The sequence below is a fragment of the Hyaena hyaena genome, unplaced genomic scaffold, assembly GCF_003009895.1.
Source record: "Hyaena hyaena isolate Hyena2069 unplaced genomic scaffold, ASM300989v1 scaffold_43, whole genome shotgun sequence".
In the NCBI taxonomy this organism is placed as follows: domain Eukaryota; kingdom Metazoa; phylum Chordata; class Mammalia; order Carnivora; family Hyaenidae; genus Hyaena; species Hyaena hyaena.
In genome coordinates this window covers 2,054,431-2,076,983 of record NW_024080675.1, presented here as the reverse complement: position 1 = coordinate 2,076,983, position 22,553 = coordinate 2,054,431, and the positions used below count along the sequence as shown (strand labels likewise).

At 44.8% G+C, this 22,553-nt stretch overlaps 1 protein-coding gene across 2 annotated transcripts in view; it reads right to left on the bottom strand.

The window, feature by feature from the left end:
* The window catches only part of KCNH1 (potassium voltage-gated channel subfamily H member 1), a 393,338-nt gene that overhangs the window by 104,399 nt on the left and 266,386 nt on the right, over positions 1-22,553 (bottom strand). For both annotated transcript variants that reach the window (XM_039230120.1, XM_039230121.1), the window contains exon 9: positions 17,451-17,703. In XM_039230120.1, coding sequence (XP_039086051.1) covers positions 17,451-17,703 — 253 coding nt within the window. The remainder of the gene's footprint in view (positions 1-17,450; positions 17,704-22,553) is intronic.

Here is a 22,553-nt window from a genome sequence, read left to right as displayed (position 1 = left end):
ATGAACCTCCAGATCATGACCTGAGCCAAAGTCAAGAGTCAGACACTTAACTGACTGAGCCACCCAGGAACCCCACAGGCTTTATTCAATCACAGGCTCTGAGTGAGTTCGGAAGGCCCAAGGGGTAGAAGCAAAACAGAAATTTCCAGCTGCTTCTCTTCACTTTTCTCTATTGTGTGCTCTCGGGACCCCTCACAATGGTCACCTGTATTAACAAAACACAATTCTGCAGTATACATTTTTATCTGCTGCTAAAATCACCAAGCATTTCTAGACCCAAACCAATTAGAAAGAGCTCATTCAGTCATTCATGCAACTTTTGGAAGGCATTGTTCTAGAAGCTGAGGTATAGCAGGGGGACAACAGACATGATATAATGAGAGACAGAGACCCCGGTGACTATAACGTAGCAGGGCTGAGTGCCTAATTCTAACACAATAGGACAGCATGTAGGAGGGGTGTCCAGTTCAAGCTCATGCGGTGCGGAAAGCCTTTCAGGGAGATGTGATGTCTGAGCTGAGATTAGCATAAAGATGTAATACAGAGATGAGTCCAGGGAGGGAAAGAGCAGATACAAAGGCCCTGAGGCAGCATATGACCCTTTAGGAGAACGAAAAGCCAGAAGCCTCTGGATTATCCCGTTTGGGATTATATGTTCCTTCACTCACCCGTAGAGGTGAGTGTTGTCAGTGTATCTTATAAACCTTTGAGGAAAGTGCCTGGTCTCCTCATTCAGCTGCAAACTCGCCTAAGCATCTACCATACTCTGCATGCTGAGTGGATGACACCAACTTGTTGAATCAATATTTAAAGACCTGGATTTGTGACATTGTTGGAGGTCTCCACTGGGGGTGCTGAGAGTGCCAGAACATGGGGTGCAGTGAAGGCTAGCCCCCTCAGCCTACCCTATGGTCTGTATTCCTCCTCTCTGGAGTATCGGGAGGCCTTCTGCCCTCAAGCCATTTCAGGACTAGAGGTGCCTTGTCACTCACTTCATCAGGATGGTGACTGGAATTGCTGTCTCCTGCCTTAGGATAATTCTGCTGGAGCCTAAGTATCCATCAACTGACGAATGGATCAAGAAGTTGTGGTTTATCTATACCATGGAATACTAGATGGCAATGAGAAAGAATGAAATCTGGCCATGTGTAGCAACATGGATGGAACTTGAGGGTGTTATGCTGAGCAAAATAAGTCAGGCAAAGGACAGATACCGTATGTTTGCACGTATAGGAGGATTAGGAGGAACTTGATGGAGGACCAAGGGGGAGAAGAAGGGGGGAAATGGTGGGGGAAAGGGAGAGAGGCAAACCATGAGAGACTCTTGAATGCTGAGAAACAAACTGAGGACTGATGGATGTGGGGGGGAGGGGGTGATGGGCATGGAGGAGGACACTTGTGGGGATGAGCACTGGGTGTTGTATGGAAACCAACTTGACAATAAACTGTTTCAAAAAAAGGAATAATTCTGCTTATGAGATATGGAAGAGGGGCTGGATAAACACTTCCAGGCAAGCTCTGAGCAGGCTGTGTGCACACCCACTGAGCTGTGCAGTCCAAGAGGAAGACGAAGAGGACAAGGGCAGCTCTCAGATGTCCTAGATTCATCATATATGCAGCCACGGTGCTTCTAGGTCCCTGCTTGGTCCCAAGACATCTTTCAGACACAAAGAGAATTTGCTGAGCCCTGGCCCCGCCTCCCTGGTGCTGCCCCCAGCGTGTTTTCCAAGCATTTTGTGATCCTCTCTCAATACAAGCCTCAGGGCCAGACAGGTCAGACTGCCCTACTAGGAGCTTGAGGGGGCTTTTGCCACCTCTTTTGCTCACTCTCTGCCCTCCTGTCACACTGCAGCTCTTACAGTCCCTCCATGTCTGGCTCCCTGCTCCCTTTGGGCCCTTGCCAGCACCACCTCAGACCCCCCCGCCATGCTCCTTGGTCTGGATAATTCCTGCTCAAGCTTCCAAACACTCCCCAACCTCCTCCCTGACCCCTTGACCAGAGCAGCTCCCTATCATGTGTACACTCTGTACTCTGGAAACATTCTTCCTACCTGGAGTCACTATATCCCCAGCGGCGGCTCTGGCACACAGCAGGCACTCAATGGCTGTTGGGTTCTTAAATCAACCAATGGCACTGGGAATCTTACTAAACCCCTACTAGTCCTAATTTACCCATCTAAAAAATGTGGATAATAATACCCACCTCATAGGGTTGTTGTGTGGTTTACATGAAATTAATGTGAACAAAGCCCTTAGCCCTGAGCTTGGAACATGGTAGGTGCTCAGTAAATAGCAGACACAATAAAAGAAGAATTCTCTTAATGGCCCTGTGAAGCAAATTCCACAGGGATCTTCAGGCCCATTTTAAAGAGAGGAAAGTGAGCTCTGGACAGGTTAAGTAAATGCCTGTGATTCCATAGGCTTTTCCCACGCTACCACGTGGCCTCCATGCTAGGAGAGTCTGCAATGCTCCCAGAGGGCTGTCCTCTGCATTCCATCCTTCAAACACCCCTCTTTTTCAGTCAGCATTTATTGAGATCCACCTTGGTCAGGCACCATGTGAGGTAACAGGAAAAAGAATAAATTAGAGACAGCTTTGACCTCAAAAAGCTATGGCCTAGGAATCTAAGTATTCTCCAAAACCAGTTCTCTCCTCTTATGGTAATGGAAGCCATGACTTGTAACTGGGCACAAACATGACCATAATTAAAGGCTGCATTGCACGTGGGTATGGCCATTTGTCCATGTTCTGGTTAAGGGGAGGGCCACAGAGAGGATGTGTGCAACATATAAGGCCATGCTCTGCCCTTCCTCTCCCCTCTCTTCCTTATGGCCAGAACAAGGAAGTGAGCTCTCTTGGACCAAGAGGCCGTGTTGACAGCCAAGTTAGGATGAAGCAACAGGTAAGAAGAAAGCAGGGTGCCCAACACCCTGAAGCTGACATACTAGCCCTTTTATACCTGGACTGCTGCGTGAGAGAAAGACAAGTTTCTGCCTCATCTAAGCTTCTATTACCTTAAGTTTTTCTGTTGGAGCAGCTAAACCCACATCCTAGCCAATTCAGGAGTCCACGACACCGTCTAGTGGGGAAGTACAATGTGTTGAGCTCTATGGGGAAGGTATATACACACCTGCTTTCTCCATCTGCTACAGGGAAAATCATGGGCTTCCATGTGATGATGGAGCTCTGGAAGCACATTCAGAGCAAAAGCTCCAATGACTTTGGCTAAATACCTTGGTGATACCTACCCACTTCCCAGGCCAGCCCTGACTGTGTGGCCAGAGGGCCAGGATCTGCTGAAGACTCACTGTGTACCAGGCCAGATACCAGCCAGGGGCACTGCCACAGGTACCCACCATGTGTCTTACCCCAAAGGTGATGAATTCTAGGTTTTCCAGCTTATTTTAGAATACTTAATCCTCCCACATACATCTATGGCTGTTTCCCTTGAGTCACTGGAGACCACGGGGAAGAGTAGATAGGTAAAGTTTTGAAACCTTGTAAACGTTGCCTTCTTTTATCTGTAATGAAGCTACGACACCCTTCTTTTTGCTCTTTCTGACAAAACAAATGCTGCTGGCAGTCTGTGACCTCTGCTTCATCTGTGACAGTTTAGAGAAGTGAGAAGGAACATCAAATACAGACAGGCATAGTGGAAACCTCATCAATTTGCTTTCCCGTCCAAGTTGTGAAAATATACTACTAGGAATAAAGCCTTAGCTTTAAGTGTCAGGTCTTATCTGATTATGGTGTGGGGTTGGGTGCTGAGCCAACACAGTTTATTGGATTTCTTTTGCCAACAAAGAAAGCAGGAACTGGAGATGTTCAGGAGGCCCTGACAACCAGGCACAAGCATGCATGTCACCCCACTCTCAGAGGGGCATCTCATTCTAGAAAGGTTTGGTCTCATTTTAGGTGTTGTCAGGAGAGCTCAGAGATGTTCAAGGATCATTTGCCTTCTTTTGAAGTTAGTACAAAGGAGAGCAATCACTATGCCCTTCAGCAAACCATCTCTGTATTAGAGACAGGATGCTTGTGTGGTCAGCCATCTACCTGGTCGATGGAACCCACACAGAAACTGTGCCAGTCCAATGTCACATGCCAGGTCCAATGTGAACTGTCTCTGGCTCTCTCTCCCAGGCAGGTATCTGATTGGGAGTGCCCAAAGATGGGGTTACACCTCACCATCCCTTTGCACACAATCCAATCCAGTGCAACAATCTGAGCCCTACCTATCATGGACAAGGCAGTGTCCAAGTGATGAAGGGGGTGTTATAACAAGGAAAAGGCACGGTCTCTACAAGGAGCTTTGATTGTGACGAGACAACACCTACGAGTGTGTAACAGTGAGTATAAAACACATAAACACATAACACTAAGACTGCTACACCCGTCAGAATGGCTAAAATTAACAACTTGGGCAATGACAGATGCTGGCAAGGATGCAGAAAACGGGGAACCCTTTTGCACTGTTGGTGGGAATGCAAATTGGCATAGCCACTCTGGAAAACAATATGGAGATTCCTCAAAAAAATTAAAAATATAACTACCCTCCAACTTAACAATTGCACTACTAAGTATTTATCCAAAGGATACAAAAATGCTAATTTGAAGGGACACATGCACCTCAATGTTTATAGCAGCACTACTGACAATAGCCAAAGTCTGGAAAGAGCCCAAACGTCCATTGATGGATGAGTGGATGAAGAAGATGTGGTGTATATATATACACAATGGAATATTCCTTGGTGATCAAAAGAATGAAACCTTGGGGCACCCAGGTGGCTCAGTTGGTTGAGCGCTAGACTTGGGCTCATGTCATAATCTCATGGTCCATGAGTTTGAGCCTCACATAGGGCTCACTGCTGTCAGGGTGGAACCTGCTTTGGGTCCTCTGTTCCCCATTCTCTCTGCCCCTCCCCCACTCACACACACATGCACTCCCTCCCTTCCTCCCTCTCTCTCTCTCTCTCAAAAATAAACATTTTTAAAAAAGAAAGAAATCTTGCCATTTGCAGCAACATGGATGGAACTAGAATGTATTATGCTAAGTGAAATAAGTAAGTCAGAGAAAGACAAATATCATAAGATCTCACTCATGTGGAATTTAAGAAGCAAAACAGATGAATATAGGGGAAGTGAAGGAAAAATAAGATAAAAACAGAGAGGGAGGCAAAGTGTAAGAGACTCTTAAATACAGAGAACAAACTGAGGGTTGCTGGATGGGAGGTGGGTAGAGGGATGGGCTAGATGGGTGGATGGGCATGAGGGAGGGGTTACTTGTTGGGATGAGCACCGGGTGTTATACGTAAGTAATGAATCACTAAATTCTACTCCTGAAACCATTATTGCGCTATAGTTAACTATCTTGGATTTAAGTTAAAAAAATAATATAAAATAATAACATTAAAAAAACATAATCCCAACATATGTTGGAGGTTATCTTAGGCCAAGACTATGGAGATCTCATGGAGAAAAATGAGAAAAGATCTGGCCTTCTATGGTGAGGCAAGAGAACTGAGACACAGGAAAGAGATGGGTAATTTTTCCAAAAAGCAAGAGGGGTGGGAAGCTGGATGGCTGGAAATACAGTTAGCTGGTCTAGGCTATGTTTTCCTTTCTTTTACAGCTCAAGTCCTTGATAATGTTAGTTACACTGTCTCTACACTCCTCCTTCCATAAGGGCAGCTCCAAGTGCATCCCGCTCTTGCCCTCTCTCTTGCCCTCCTCTCAGTGATGGGTTTAGAAGGAGAATCTGTTGGGGTCCCTGGGTGGCTCAGCCAGTTAAGCGTCTGACTTTGGCTCAGGTCATGATCTCACAGCTCGTGGGTTTGAGACCCGCATCAGGCTCTGTGCTGACTGCCAGCTTAGAGCCTGGAGCCTGTTTCAAATTCTGTAACTCCCCCTTCTCTGCTCCTCCCCTGCTCATGGTGTCTATTGCTCTCTCTCTCTCTCTTTTCTCAGAAATAAATAAAACATTAATTTTTTTTTTTTTAAAAGGAGAATGTGCACGTGGGTAGGCCAGCTCTCTTCAAGATCTGCCTGCCTTCAGGAAGCATGTACTCTCTGCCCCTCCAGGCTGTGAGATTTGCCAGGCAGACCCTCAGGGGGTAGACTTGTGCTGGTCAGCACCAGGATAAGCCTAATTCTGGGGCTCACTATTGGGAAGGTTTCTTTGACACAGATACAAAGCATATTCTCTGATATTAGCTTAATCTGGGAAAAAAAGGTGATATTTGGACTGTATATATCTTACTTGTTGTTTCCCTCTTGGTTCAGAACTCTGGAAGATTGTTGCAATTTATGAAGCATCCTGGAACTAACACCCATCTCCCTCCATTCCTCATTACTCTAATCTTGCTTCTGACCCCAAACCCCGCTAACAATACTCCCACCATAGTCAATAATATCTCTCTTCCTGATACAGCTAAGAGATGTATTTTAGTCCTCAGTGTATTCTAGTTCTTGGATTCTAATGTATATTTAAGTTGTCTAGCATTTTTTATCGCTGAAAGCAGACTGTGTCTTACAATCAATGACATGTCACCATTTAATTGGCAGCATTGTGTCTTAGTGGCCTGTCTTACAATCTAAAATATTGGCATGTCTTACAATCTGTTGTATCTTTCCATCAGTGAAGTTTGGTTCTGTATCAGTGGAAAACGTTCCTTCCCTCTCTCCCTGTCTTCTGTGATATCCCACCCTCACCTGTTGGCCGTCCATCTCAGGCTCCTTTACATATCCCAGATAAACTAGCATTCCTTGGGGCTCTGGTCTAGACCTCATTGCTGCTGCTGCTGCTGCTGCTTTTTTCTTTAATGTTATTTATTTATTTATTTATTTATTTATTTATTTATTTAGAGAAGGAGAGAGTAGAGCATGAGCGTGCAGGGGAGGGGCAGAGAGAGAGAAGAGAGAGAATCTATGCTGTCAGTACAGAGCCCAACGCAGGGCTCGAACCCACATACCTAGACCTCACTGCTTTTTACCCTCCCTTTTCTCCTTTGGTTTTTTTCAGCCTCTCCCTGGCTTCAACTGCCACCTGGATCATGATGGTCCCCATGTTTATACCTCAAGCCTAGGTCTTTTTTCTGAGTCTAGAATCTCACACTGGACATGCTCACTTACCTCAAAGCCACAAATCCCCAAATGGAACTGGTCTCACTCCCAGGAAAGCCTGCCCACCCTCCAGCGTTCCCCATTCTTGTGAAAGTCGTCTGAGTCATTCCGAACTCAACCCTTTTGCTCTTCTCCAAATGCAACAAAGGACCAAGCTCTGATAATTTTATCCATCAAATACCTCTTAAATTTGCCTCTTCCGTTTCCACTGACATTAAGTCCGTTGAAGCTACTCTCATCTCTTAACATTGTCCTCACTGGCCCCCTGCCCTCTATCCATTCTCCCCACAGCATCCAGGATAACCTTTTTAAACACAAATGTCACTCTTCTGCTTGAAAATCTTAGACGATGCCACACCTTCTGCCTGGAACACTTTCTCTTTAATCCCCTATCCCAAACCCCACTGCCATTGCTCCATGCAGTGGAATTCAGTTCATTATGGAAATCTCAGCTCAGCTACCACCTCTGCCAGGAAGCCTTCCTTGATTTCTCTTGGTCAGTCTGGATTAGACACTTGTTTTATAAGTTTCCATAGTATCCTGTTCTTACTCCTATTACAACTCTTGGCATACTATATTATAAAACTGCATATTTACTTGTCTGTCTGTGAGATAAGACCATTAGCTCTATCCTAGGTAGGTCTGTCTGGCTCACCATTATATCTTCAATCCCTAGACTACACCTGACATGTTTATGGAATGAATAAATCAACACACCAGTGGAAAGATGGGTCTGAGTGGAACATATGGTATGATGGGCCAGGATGTGAAAGACTTAGACTATCTTAAGATGGAGGCTTTGAGGAGAAGCTTGGTCCCCAGCCTGAGTGCAAGAACCCAGGTGTCCTCAGGTAGCTACATTGTCAGCCCGGCACAAGAAGGAATTTGCTGACCTGTTCAGAAATAGTCCTGTAATTCACTCTGATCCAGCTTAATGCTAAGCTGAAAAATTTATAGACAAATTTAAACAGAAGACGTAAAGATAATGAATGTTAGAAATCACCCCATCGTACAAATGCTCTTAAAGGAATTAAAATTTCACCCAAATGTGAGTCACCAGCCTTCCTTGTAGGGACCATACAGAACACGAGCAAACAAGGCTGGCATCTCTGTTTGAATGCGACTCACTCACTACTGGTTAAATTAAAGCAACGGCTTGGAAACATCATGACACTCTCCTTATATTCTCCATAACTGCAATTAGATAAAATTAAATTAGCCGAACGTCTCTCTACTAAAGTAAACAGATCACAAATCCTTCACTGGAGGCAGGTGATAATTTTCCAAGATCACTACTGTTAAGAATTTCAAATTGACTTGACTTTTCCCCCTTCCTGTTTATAAAAGTCTATATGTGCACTGCAGAAAGTGACTGAAATATACTGAAAAATAGGCAATACTGGCTCTTAAGGCCACCACCTAGAAAACTTTGATGAATGTTTTGGTATACTTTCCATCTTTCTTCTGTTCACATATGCATTTTTATGTAGTTGAGGTTACTGCACATATAGTTATACACTATGTTTTTCCCCAACTTAACATTATATTTAAGGCATTTTGCATGCCGATAAAACTATTTATATCATCATAACAACAGCCTTGATTTACCATAATTTTTAAGTTAACCAGTCCCCTCTGTCTGGACACTAAAGTCCTAAGAATTTCCTTTAGAAAGATCTATTAACTCCCTAATTACCAGTGTCTTCAGGGAAGGCAAACCAAGTTTTGAAGTTGCTTAAACAAAAGCAGAATTAGGAAGTAGAACCTGGTCCCTACCCCCACCCTGTCTCAATCAAGTAATGCGTGCATTACCTGACACAAACGTTTTGCATTTCTGAAGTTCTAGATTATTCATTTGATAGCTTCTCGCTAGGAGTGTGGATTTAATATAATTGCTTCGGTTGATGGAACAGCTATATGAATATTAATGCTTGGTTGGAGTGTTGAGAGAGACACTTCAATGTAGCCTCCTCCCCCTGTGCCAAGAATAAGCAAAAGATATTATTATATGGTGCGCGGTGGTAATATTCACCTGGCAGGTACACCAGGTCCCCGGGGCGATGTGGAGCAGTGCACTGCAGAAGATGGTAATGCAGGAAGTGGGGGGCCTCCCCCCATCCTCTCTAGCTCACAAGCATCCCAGGAAGTATCTCTGAAGGATTTAGCTCCTCCATCCCTAAAATAACGAGGATTTTACATGAAGCTCTTGCTCTTTTTTAAATTCCTTGTTAGATAGCCACTCTGTCTTCAATGACTAGCCATCCTCCTTTTCAAGAAGTGTTTGGGGGAGGGGTTGGGTAGTACCCACTAAATAAATGTTATTTTTCCTCTGACTGAATCAGTAAATAATGGAAGGAATGCTGTCAAGATGTCTTTTTGAAAAAAAATTTATTCTTTCAAATTGGATCCTAATAGCCAAAAGGATATGTGGAATAATTCCAATTTTCTCAAGATCTACCTTAAATTAAAAAAAAAAAAATTTCCCAGGGTGCCTGGGTGACTCAGTCAGTTAAGCATCTGACTTTGGCTCGGGTCATGATCTCAGAGTCTGTGAGTTCAAGCCCCACACCGGGCTGTGTGCTGACAGCTCAGAGCCTGAAGCCTATTTCCAATTCTGTGTCTCTTTCTCTCTGCCTTTCCCTTGTTCATGCTCTCTCTCTCTTTCTGTCTCAAAAAAAAAAAAATTAAAAAATCTAAAAGAATTTCCCCAATTTTGAAAGTAGCATATGCTCTTTTAAAGAAGACTTGAAAGACAAATATATACATAGATAGATAGATATAGATAGATAGACATATATATATATATATATATATATATATATGCATAAAGTGAAAATCTCCTATAGTATCACAGACTAAAGACACCAACTATGACATGTGTGTAGAGATGTTTGTGGGCTTTTATCTACAAATGTTTTCCCCCACGTAGCTGAGACCACATTGCATTTGAAAATTATATTTTACTTACTTTGCTTATCATAATGGTTTCTAATGCCAGTTATTATTCCTTGCAAGCATTTTGAATGGTTGCATTCTCATTTCCTTTAAAATGCTCTGCTATACTTGGTCATTTAGAAAATCGAATATGATTCCCTATGTCCTCTCTGTACCTGTCTCTTTTGTTTATTTTTCCTATTTCCTTTTCCTTCCCCTGAACCCTAAATCTCTGTCAAGAGCCCTGGCTTCTTTTCCTGGTTTCAGACCCCCTTTCTGAGTAGCTTTTGAACACTCCAATTGGTCTTTAAATGGGACAAATCAAAACCAAGCTCATCACCTTTATCATGTCTTCCTCCTGACTTCGTCTGGTCTGTTCCAGTGCCTTCATCTCCCCCCCCTCACCTCCCTCTGGCTATTCTCCACATCCTATTCTGTACAATCTTTCAGACTCTCCTTCCAGAATGTCTCATCAATCTGTCCTTCCCATAAAAGGGAAGATTTAGCAAATAAAAACACAAGACACCCTATCAAAGTCTGAATTGCAGATAAATGGATAATTTTTTAGTGTAAGTACATCCCATTCAATGTTTGAGAAATACTTAAACAGAAAATTGCTCATCTATATGAAATCCAAGTGTAACTGGATGTCTTATATTTGACTCAGTTTCTATTTGCCCATACCTTAACACCTTTCATCTCTACTATAAGCCATAGTCACCTCCCTGTCTCTTTGTCTAGTTCATTAATCTTTACAAATAACAGCTCCAATGATGTCATACTTTACCTACTGATTCCCTTCAGTGATTCCCACTGACATTTAGAAATGTCCACAAACTAGCTCTGACCTGCCTCTCCAGCCCCATGTCCCACTGCTGCCTCTTGGGACTCTCAGCTCCCACTCAAATGCTGGTCCTGTGGTTATAAAATACACTCTCCACTTTGCTTCCCAAGGCCTCAGCTCACACTATTCTTTCCATGTAGAATGCCCTACCTCATATGTCCAAATACTGACTCCACCTTCACAGAACCATCATCCTAAGGTGGGCCCTCCTCCCCTTGAATACAGATAAGATATTTATTCTATCATTTTTGGCAGGTCAAAACTAGTTAAACATTGGAAGTTTCATATGCTTTAGGCTAATGTAATGAAAGGCCCCTGCCATGTGCTTCCCTGCCTTACTACTTTCTACAATGTCATCGTCTTACCACATTCTACCAAAATCATCAAGCAGTGACTGCCTAAAGCAGTGTTTCTCAAGGTACAGTCCTCTAACCATATGCAATGGAACCACCCAGAGGAGAGGAGGGCTTGTTAATGATGCAGAGTCTAAGATTCCATCCTAGAGCTGGGGAGGGGCCTAGGAATATGCACTGAGCACCAGTGTTCCAGCTGAGTCTTGTGTTCACTAAAGTTGAGAACCACTGGTCACATGGAAATTCTCCTCATTCTACTCTACTCACACTTGTCCTTGAATATGCCTACATATATCCCCACCTCCAATGACTCTCTAGACTTCGGCTGCTCTTTCCACTTCAAGCCGCAGCCTACCAAACACTCCTACTGGTCCTTCTAAGCCTAGTCAACTCCTGCCTCCTCCATGAATATGTCCCTGTGTTACTTCTTGTCACTAATCATGCATTCGTCTCCCCAAGTGGAACAGAACATTCAACCAAGACAAGAATTTTCTCCCACCTCGCAAAGAGACTAACACCCTGTTATGCTATGATAGTTGCTAACTAAATAGATGCCACATTAATACACAACCAAGGTCAGTGGACACAAGGAAACTAGGCAAAGATGTCTTCTAAATTAGAAATAGTGAGCAGGGGGTGTTCATTAAAAAAAAAAAAAGAAAGAAAGAAAGATTGCATCAAGAACAAGTATTTACAACTTTATGTGTGCATCTAAGGAGAATCTACATGTAAATCCTAATTCAATAGTGACAGGACCACAGCAGTAAGTTAACTCAGAGTGTCTGATGAGCCACAGCTCGCCAATCTTCCCCATGGCTGCTCCTCTTCCTTGGACAGGCTCTGACCCATCCAGAAGTCGAGAAGAGTTTCCACTGGTTGAGAGCCATGCCTAGATCTAATCCCAAAGGGATGACAAACTCGATGAAATAAACCCTTCATCTTTCATCCTCCTCTGGCTCTGATGCCTGTCTATGCACTGCCAGAACCAATTCCCTCCCACAGCCCAGAGGCCATCCCTTCCCTAATATCCCTGGACTCTGGCTCTTCTCCACATCTCCCTTCTACCACCATACATAGGCCTTCATCCTTTCTTCCCCCAGTCTCCTAGCTAGCCTCCATGCCTTTCTAACTGTATTCAAATCTTCAATGAAACTCTTTCTGAGCTCTTCATCCCCACAGGATAGAATCCAGATCCTTATTCTGGATCATGGGACCCTTCACATCCCAGTCTCTGCCTGTCTTTTCGTTCAATTCAATACAATTCAACTCAATTCAATTGCATTCCACAAGCAGCCCCTGGTGCCTTCCATATGCTGGGCCAAGCTGCAGATATGAAATCTAAGGACCTCAGCTCACAAGAGGGATACATGAGTAAGCATGCATACAATGCAGTGTGATGGGCATAGGAGCACAGGAGGCCTTGGAGACTTTATCAATTAGTGGTGGAATTCCTGCAGGGAATTAGTGCAAAGCCAGGGCCACAGCTAAATCTCCAGCTCCAGGGTTCTTTCCCCGACTCAGTGCAGTCTGGCCAAAGAGAGTCTGTCCTGCAGAAGAATGAAAAACCACCAAACCAAAACAAAAAGAAGAGACATGAGATAATCCATGGTTAAAATACAAATTAAGCATGAAAATGCAAAACCCATAAAAGCTACTGTAGGGACACTACACCACAGTGAGACAAGATCATTCAAACACTGCATTTATAAGATGGAAACACAGGGAGATGGGTCACACTCAAGATGAGCCCTGATGAAAGTCTGTGACTCATCTCCTTTGGTCAAGTAACATGGATCCAAGATAACTTCCTTTCAGGGGCTTGGGCATTTCCACAGCTTGGGCTGGGACAAAATGGTTACCTATGCCTTTCTATTCTGATATCTATGAAAAATGAGAAGAAAATTACATTAAAAGTGTAATGAATAGGGGCGCCTGGGTGGCTTAGTCGGTTAAGCGTCTGACTTTCACTTAGGTCATGATCTCGCAGTTTTTGGGTTCGAACCCCGCGTCGGGCTCTGTGCTGACTGCCAGCTCAGAGCCTGGAGCCTGTTTCAGAGTCTGTGACTCCCTCTCTCTCTGACCCTCCCCTGTTCATGCTGTCTCTCTCTATCCTAGAAATAAAAATATTTTTTAAAAAAAGTGTAATGAATAAAATGCACATGCAAAAGGCTTGAATTTATTTCAAAGAACGAAGAAAGTAAATTTGAGGAGACATTAATGATTTCCAAGAGAATTCTGAGAGGAGGGTGGGAAGGTGTCCTCTCAAACGTAAGGCAGAGAACATCAGAGGAAAAGAAGATTCTAAGAGATTACCCAGTATTCTCTGCCCACAAGGGACAGCAAGCCTTTCAATCCACAAGACGTATTGGCTACGTTGGTGTTTTTAAATGGCAGGCTTTGGAGTCAGTTAAGAAAGCAATTCAGTGAGTCATGACGTCAATTTCCTTTTAAATGAAAGAATGGAATCTAATAGAAAACACCAGTTTGCTCAATAGGCAAGAGTAAGCACTGAGGGTGAGGGTGTGTGTGTGTGTGTGTGTCTGCGTGTGTTGTGTGTTCACGACATAATACACCATTTCATGTGGTGAGTTGAATCAAAAAAGTCTGAAAAACGCTCTTCTAGAAAACTTTTCTAGGGTTCTATATTTAACACATACTAAACATACTCAGGGATATAGACCCTTTTCTCCGTTTTTGTGCTAAAATTAAACAGAGAATATTAGAACTGGAAGAAACAAATTAACAGCATGCAAATGAGTGAACTGATAACAAGATGGGTAGAGACAACTGAATGAGACAGAGGAGCTTCGAGCTTTTTCTAAAGCCTTCTGCTTTGTGATAGACAACTAAGGATTCCTGGCTATTTCTTTTCCTTATTGGAGCACTAGATACAGTACCTGCTCAATAATTACTTGTCCAGTGACCCTCTAGAAGTGGTAACACTTATCAAGCAGTGTGATTGATGCTTTTTCAATAATGTCAGTCTCCTGCACTTACAGAAGCTCCTTGAAGGCTGGGCTAATGTGTGGTCCACTGATAACCCCAGTTCTATGACAGTGCCTGGTAAGTAGTAGGTGTTCAATAAATTGTGGTTGGATTGAACTAAAATGCATCAAAAGGCATCAAGATCCAGTTCTAATAACCATTTGTCACCTGAACCCCCTTTGCAAGAAAAAATCAATTTCAGTAAATTGAGCAAAAGATATCCTAAGTGCGGAAAAAGCAACAATAACAACAAAACTCTGAACTTAAGTTTCCAGGGAGCAAATCGCTCTTGGCCCAGAGGTCTTATAGAGTAAGAGCTTCTTGAAATATTACAAGCTTTTTAGGATGTCAAGCTTGGACCTACTTTTTGGATCTCATCTGGCTCCTGGGGACACAAAGAAGATGTTCCTTCCAGTCTGGACACCTTCCTGGCAACAACCACAGTGAATCTGAAGCAGCTGAGTTATTGCAGAGGTCGTGTCCACAATGCTAACTGGAGTGGTCAGTATGCTCAGAGGGCCGGAGACAGAGGGCTGGATTTGGAGAAGCAGTCAACCACCAAGTAAATCAACAGTGGAGCAAGGCCTGGTTTGCTTCCCTACAAGAAGCCCCAGCTGAGCAGAAATGAGACCCAGTTGGGAAGTAGTCATTTGCCTTCCTTAACTCCTCCGTAGCTGCCTTGTCTCCACGTCTCAGAGTCCAACCCCAACTCCTAATATGCAGCTGTTAGAGGTGGGTCATTAAGGATGTTCTGCATATGAGGATATAAGTGGGGGGACAGTGTTGATCACCAGGGTAGATTCCTTGGAAAGGAAGAGGGTGAGTTCTTACCTAGGAGGATCAGTGAAAGATGCCCTTAACCAAAGGATCAATTCAAATTCAAATTCAATTTCAATTGCAACTCAAAGGAGAGCTCACTAGCCACCACTCTTCTTCTCAGCCAGGTGAATATCCCAATAGTAATTACCAATGTAAAGACCTCTTTATCAAGGACACGGATGAATATTAAAGGCAGGGATAAATGGGATAAATGGCCTGTCCCTGCTGCCATCCCAAAACAATGGCCCTACCCTATCATGTGTTCTGTTTCTATACACAGTCAAATCTTAGTTCTATGTGGATGAGAAAGGCAAGGAACAGAGTAACCCTGTCTGCAGAACTCAATGGAGAGCAGGAATCCAGACCCTGATTTTAGTACCAAAAAAAAAAAAAAGTTTCAACCTCCACCCCATACCTAGTCTCTATTCCGGGCTCCCTCTGGCCATCTGCCAGCTCAAGCTAAAGGAATATAAATCATCCTTGGGTTAACCTGAGCAGAATGTAATCAAGGGGGCAAGTTGGCTTGAGGCCAGAGGAGCAAGAGGAAGGCTGTATATCATGCACTCCAAAATAAGCAGGAATAAAGTTTGGGCTATGTATATGTATATGTATATGTATATGTATATGTATATGTATATGTATATGTATATGTATATGTATATATGTATATATATATGAATACTATGTATTCTTAGATACTTAATTTGAATCTCACTTCTAACATCCATTTAACTTAACCTCTCCCTGCCTCAGTTTCCTAAGAAATCATATGTAAAGGATAAAATATGTCCATGATGTCTAGTAGTACCTGGCAATTTAATGGGCCAGCAATCTACATAAATTATTGTGAGGATTACAGTATTGCCAAATGGATTAGAGTAAAGGTTTTGGGCTCAGAGGGACTCCAAGATGCTGGCTCCATGGTCCTCATCCACTGTGAGGCCTTGGGAAAGTTCCCTAACCTCTCTGGGCCTTCACTATCTCACTTACAAAATGGGGATAATAGGGCACCTTGGTGGCTCAGTTGGTTAAGTGTCCTAGTCTTGATCTTAGTTCAGATCGTGATCTCACAGTTCAAGGGATTGAGCCCCTAGTCTGGCCATGTGCTGACAGAGTGGAGACTGTTTCGGATTCTCTCTCTCCCTCTCTCTCCCTCTCAAATAAACAAACATTTTTTAAAAATGGGGATAATAAAATCACTTCATAGCATTACCATAAGGCTAAAATGAGAATACATATGTAAAATGCCTACACGGACTAGATGACAGTAAATGACGGCTATTACTATGATGGCTTATTCCTTTGGAAAGGTGTACATGCCCCCAGTAAAGAGCTGCTGTGTAGCTACCTCAGGCAATCAGATGAATCCCTCAAAGGTCACTGATGCTCAAAATGCCAAAATACCAACATGTCTCCCCATGACACCACTCCTCATCCTATATCCCCTAGTACAGTGTGTGGCACACTGGCTTCCTTGTCAGCCAAGTGAGAAATCCCACAGTCCCCATCCACTCTTCCCTCTCCCCCCACAGCAAATCCACCATCCGTTGATTCTACTTCTTAAACGAGTCAACTCCATTTGCTTCTCTGCACGTGCCCACCACTATGTTAGTTCAGGGCACCATCAACCTGCCCCTGGATAGCATGTCTCCAACCTCATCTCCCTGTCCCAGCCATCCCCCCTTCAGTCACTCCCCAAGCAGCAACAATAGCCATCTTTCTACTGTTCAAATCTGACGGTGCCTTTTTCCTGCTTTAAACCCCTTCACTGGCTCCCTGAAATAAAGCCCAAATCCCTTAACATGGCTTCCAGAGCCTGCCATGATCTGCCCAAGGCTTCACTCCCTCCCGGGCTCATCTCTCCCCATGGCTCTCCTTGTTTTGTGTGCTGCAGCCAGGCTGAAGGGGAAATACTTGCAGTTCTACAAATGAATCATGCCCCCTCTCTACAGGGGGCTCTCTCTCTCAAGACAGAGTGTGTTTTCCCCTCTGCTTAGCACACTCCTTTGTCCCTTCTCCTCTCCAGTCTTTAGGTTTCAGTTTAGGTATCATTTCTTCCAGAAAGCCTTCCTGACACTGGGATACTGAGTTAGATACCTGTTACACTGTATGCAGGCGTCTGCTCATTTGCTCATCTCCCTCAGCAGCCTGGGAGCCCCTTGAAGACAAAACCCATTTTTGTCATTGAAATACTCCAAGTGCCTAAGACAGTGACTGGCACAAAAAAAAAAAAACAGGCACTGAAATATTTGTCTGTTGAATAGAGGACAGCAACTGGCCTTGCCCTGAGGAGCAATCTCTCCCTGGCTGAAGGCAGCAGTGGCATTGAGCTGCCCAGTAGCTAAGCCAACCCTGGGAACTGGAGGTATACATCCAACAAAAGCAACACACCTACCTAGAATAGCCACCACCTCGTCATCCTGGATCACCTCCAGGGAGCCGGAGACCACGAAGCAGAGGCTGTCAACACTCTCTCCTGCATGGTAGATAAGGTCCCCCGGGGCGCAGTGCACTGTCTGAAACTCCATGGCCAGTGCCCGCAGGCAGCCGTCGCTGGCCAGCCGGAAAGCTGGGTGCTCCTTGAACACCTTGCGATTCAGGTGCACGCAGATGTCAGCTCTCATGTCCTTGGGGCATATCTGCAAAACCTGGCCGGGCACAGGAACAAACAGCGTCAGGGTCCTGCCTGTGGTCTCCGGCCCATTGCCCCTCAGGACCCCAGGAGCAGAAGTAACCCCCAGCAGGCTAGACTGCGCTCTTCAAGGCACTGGTGGACAGGACAGCCACAGTCCCTGTGCTCGTGAAGCTTACATTCTTGTGGGAGAGATATGCGGTAACCACAAAAATCTGTGCTATATGCTCAGAACAAAGGCCGGAGAGTCAGTGCTAGGAGTCCATGGGACTCTTTACTTTATTTAAAGACATTTTTTAAATGTTTATTTACCTTTGAGAGAGAGAGAGAGACAGAGTGAGACAGGGAGGGGCAGAGAGAGGGGGAGACATAGAATTGGAAGCAGGATCTAGGCTCTGAGCTGTCAGCACAGAGCCCAACGGGGCTCAAACTCACGACTGTGAGATCATGACCTGAGCAAAAGTCAGATGCTTAACAGACTGAGCCACCCAGGAGCCCCTACATGGGACACTTTAGATCCATATTTGGGTAAGGCTTCTCTGAGGAGGGGACATTTAAGCTGACACTTGCAACATATGTCAGAGGAAGCCATGTGAAAGAGAACATTTCAGCAGAAAGGCAAAGGCTTTTGCCTTTGTGAAAGAGGGACAAGGGGTAGGAGATGAGATTTTGGGAAAACACCAAGTGTGCACGAAGAGACTTTAGGTTATGAAAAAAGCCTTTGATTTTATTCTGAGTGTGATGTGGACACACTGGAGGATTCTTATGACACACGGGGGAGTGACAAGATATATTTTAAGAAGACCGTCGCAGCTACAGGGTGGACTTAGAGGGCCCTGACCACGAGGTGGTAAGGATGGGGCCAAGGAATTGAGTTAGGTCACTGCTGCAGGCGTCCCGGTGAGAAGTGAGGAGAGCCGAACTGGGGTGCTGGCTGGGGAGTCAGTGAGCAGTGGTCCAATTCAGAGTGTATTTTGTAGACAGAGCTGACACTACTGATGGACTGATATGGGTGTGGGCTTAGAGAGATAAAGTAATTTTAGAGAGATAAAGTAATTCATTTGTGCAAGGCATTGCTAAGTTCTTTAATGTCACTCATCCATTTCATACTTATTTATTGAACACTTATTATATGCCAAGAATCATTCTAGGCTCTGAGGATGTAGTGGTGAATGACACAGACAAAAATCCTTGCCCTTGTGTAAATTACCGCCTAGTGAGAAGAGACAAATAATAAGCAAAATAAGTAAAATCCAGCAACAATTTTACATTTTTAAGTGTTACATGCACTTAGTAACTAATTTAATCCTCACATGACCCAATGATGTGACTGCTAGTATTGTATCATCTTACAGATAAGGAAACTGAGGCACAGGGGACATAAGTAACCTCCCCAAAGTTACATAGCCAGAAAATGGCAGAGCTGGGCTCTCCAATTAGGTAGTCTGAGTCCACAGCCTAGTTTAGATACTAACCACTCTCTACATCAAGTGGCTGCCCCAACTAAATGCACTTGTAATTTGACTCTCAGCATCTAGAAACTCAAGCCAAAAGGGGAAATGTAAGAGGTCATGTCAGTCTTCTATTTTGAGAAAGGAAAATTTCTCAGCCTTTTCTAATGGGAGAAATAGTTCCCTGGACCAAATTTTTGAAGAAACCACTGCATGGCCCCTCACACAGCAAGCATTAAGAAACACAATAGGACACCTTCAAATGGACTCTTCCAGAGAAATTACAAGCGTTCTTAAAATAATCCCGTCTCCCATCCTAGCCTAGTGCACAAAGCTGGAGGCATAAAAATCAAACACATTCAGTGAAGACATTGCCTTGGGGTGCTGGTTACTCCTACACCCCTGCTTCCCTGCCTTCTCTGCACCTATGTGCCTCTGTGGCTGAGCTCACCTTGGAATCTGGAAGTCTCTGGAAGCTTCTCAGCCTCCTTCAAAACTCTGCCCAAGTCTCCCCTTGCCAGTGACAGCTTGGCTCATACCCTAACCCTGTCAGGTGCACCTGCACTCTGCACAGAAGGGAGGCAGTGGACAGAGGTGGTCAAACAGTTGAAATCCCAGCTCCTTCCCCTCCAAGTGACCTAACTGCTCTACCCTTCAGTTTCTCCCATAAAATGCACCCTGTGCTCACAATGGCTTGTGAGGATTAAATGAAATTACATCTACTATAATTATACTATTTCCCAGGGGTAGTGTGGGACCCAGGAAGGGGCCCCATATATACTCTGTGCGCCTCTTCCTTCTTGCTCTTGGGTGGCTGGATGCTGAGAAAGCAAGCAGGGTCTCTGAGAGATGGGGATGGAGCACAGACTGAGGCAGTGGAAAATTCAGACTGCCAAGGCTTAGAAGGAGCGCTTGCTAAGTATTTCCCTCCTTGAGGCTCATTAAAAACAAGACTCCTGTTGAAATGCAGATTTAATTTGGATCCTCTTTTCCCCAAGCAGAACACCAGGGAGTGAAGAATACTCGCATGTCATGTCAAAACTGTGCTCAGGAGTTCAAAACTAAGATTTATTCTTCTCAGTGAGTTCACCTGTAAATATTTGGTTCCCCCTGGGCTGGGCTTTGCTGGCAGAAGCTGTGAGTGAAAGAGGCCTTGGAATAGAGACAATGTTTTATTCATGAGCACTGTTCCCAGAGTCACTGGAAAGTATGTGTGACGAGGAGAGGGAACCTGGGGGTAGAGAAATCCGGACCACCATGGCCATCAGATTATCTCCATCATTCTTCTGTTGTCTCTACACTGGGCAGGTTAGGAGGTCCTGAATCCTCCTCTCTGGGCTGAATGCTTCTCAGCTGGAGACTCCTTCCTGGGCACCTTCCTTTCTCCTGAAGAGAGACCAACCCTGCTGGCTCCTGAGGGCCTCAAAGGCTGCAGGGAAGTGTTGCCATAGAGGCTCACAGACCCTCCCCAGGCTGGACAGGACAGATACATGGTTGAGAGAACAGGCTTTAAGGTCAGGCAGACCTGGATTCAATTCCTGACTTTAACAGTTAACTATCCATGTGAACTTGAAGTAATACTTAGCTTCTTTTCCCAAGTCTTCATTTTTGAACATGAGTAAAAAATTCTTCTAAAGATACCACGAACTTGTGTGGAAAGTCCCGGTACAATGCCCGGCACACACACGGGCTCAGGGCATGTGAGCTCTCATTTCTGATGTTGTTACCACAGCAGAGCAATGGGTCAGCCTGAGGGAGGCTTTGAAGTCCAGAAGGTCATTGCCAAAGGGGCCTGCCTTAGAGGTTGGCCTTAGTATTAAAAGGCACCTAGTTTCATGTGTTACAGACATGGAAACCGAAGCTCAGAGGGACAGGTGACTTGTTCTCGGTCACCAGCTAATTACTGGTCAAACGAGAGGAGCCCGGCACTGCCACCCTCCCACCTCCCACACACACATACCCCTAGGCTCTCGTGGTCATCACTGACCATTCTGACCCAGGATGCAGGGGAGGGGAACCAGGGACAGGCTTGGGACCACAAGACTGGACCCCTCCCCAACAACTGTCCACCAAAACAACTGTCCACTTCCTGGCAGGGGTACTCAGGCCAGGCTGGGCTCTGCAGTGAGTTGCCTCAGTATTTCCCCTTCCGCTCGGATCAGGACCTGCCGCAAATCGCAAAGCCTCCCAGGAAAGGGAGTTGGCAGGGAAGGGCAAGGAAGACTAACGCTGACTAGGCGCCATCTCCCATGGGCAGCCGCCCAACCCAGCCCTGCAGTCAGGTGGGGAAGGGCTTCTTTCCAGACAACCAGATTTACAGAGCCATTCTGGCCCCTGGGAAAGGAGCCCCAGGGCTGAGAGATCAAAGTTCCTTTCTGCTCCATCAGCTGCCAGGCACCCACAGAACGTACGTGCCTCACTGAATGAAGCAAAAACAACAGGGGCGGTTAGGGCAGGTGGTTGGCAAAGCCAGAGACTAAGACCCACCCAACCGATGGCCTGCCTGGGTGAGAAATGAGGGCAACTTCATCTGAACTCTTCTTCTCATCCTTCTTCCCTCCATTACAGTTTTAAATTTAAAAAAAAAAAGTAGAAAAAAAATAAAATGAGGGGCGCCTGGGTGGCTTAGTCGGTTAAGCGTCCGACTTTCACTTAGGTCATGATCTCACGGTTCGTGGGTTCGAGCCCCGCGTCGGGCTCTGTGCTGACTGCCAGCTCAGAGCCTGGAGCCTGTTTCAGAGTCTGTAACTCCCTCTCTCTCTGACCCTCCCCTGCTCACGCTGTCTCTCTCTCTCCTAGAAATAAATTAAAAAAAAAAAACATTAAAAAAAAAATAAAGAAAAAAAATAAAATGAGCTTTACAGTTCAAAAAAAAAAAAAAGTAGAAAAAGCTTCCAAATCAGACAAAAACTGTATTCAAATTCTGACTTTGCCATTCTTAACTCTATGACCAGAGGCAGTTAACAAGACTAATTGGGCCTCTGTGTCCTCATCTCTTGGGTAGAAATAACAGTAGCTCCCTCCCAGAGTTGCTATAGAGCATAACTGATGCACAAATGCAGGGCCAGACACATGGGAAGTGCGGTAGATATTTGTTGTTCTTTTTTTCCTTTTTATTTTAAAAAATTTTTTGTTTTATTTATTTCTGAGAGAGAGACACAGACAGAGACAGCGAGCAAGCAGGGGAGGGTCAGAGAGAGAGGGGGACACAGAATCTGAAACAGGCTCCAGGCTCTGAGCTATCAGCACAGAAACGGACACGGGGCTCAAACCCACAAACCGCGAGATCATGGCCTGAGCCAAAGTCGGACGCTTAACCGACTGAGCCACCCAGGCACTACACTTTTTTTCTTTTTAAAGGTAGGCTTCACTCTCAGTACAGAGCCCAACATGGGGCTTAAACTCGTGACTGAGA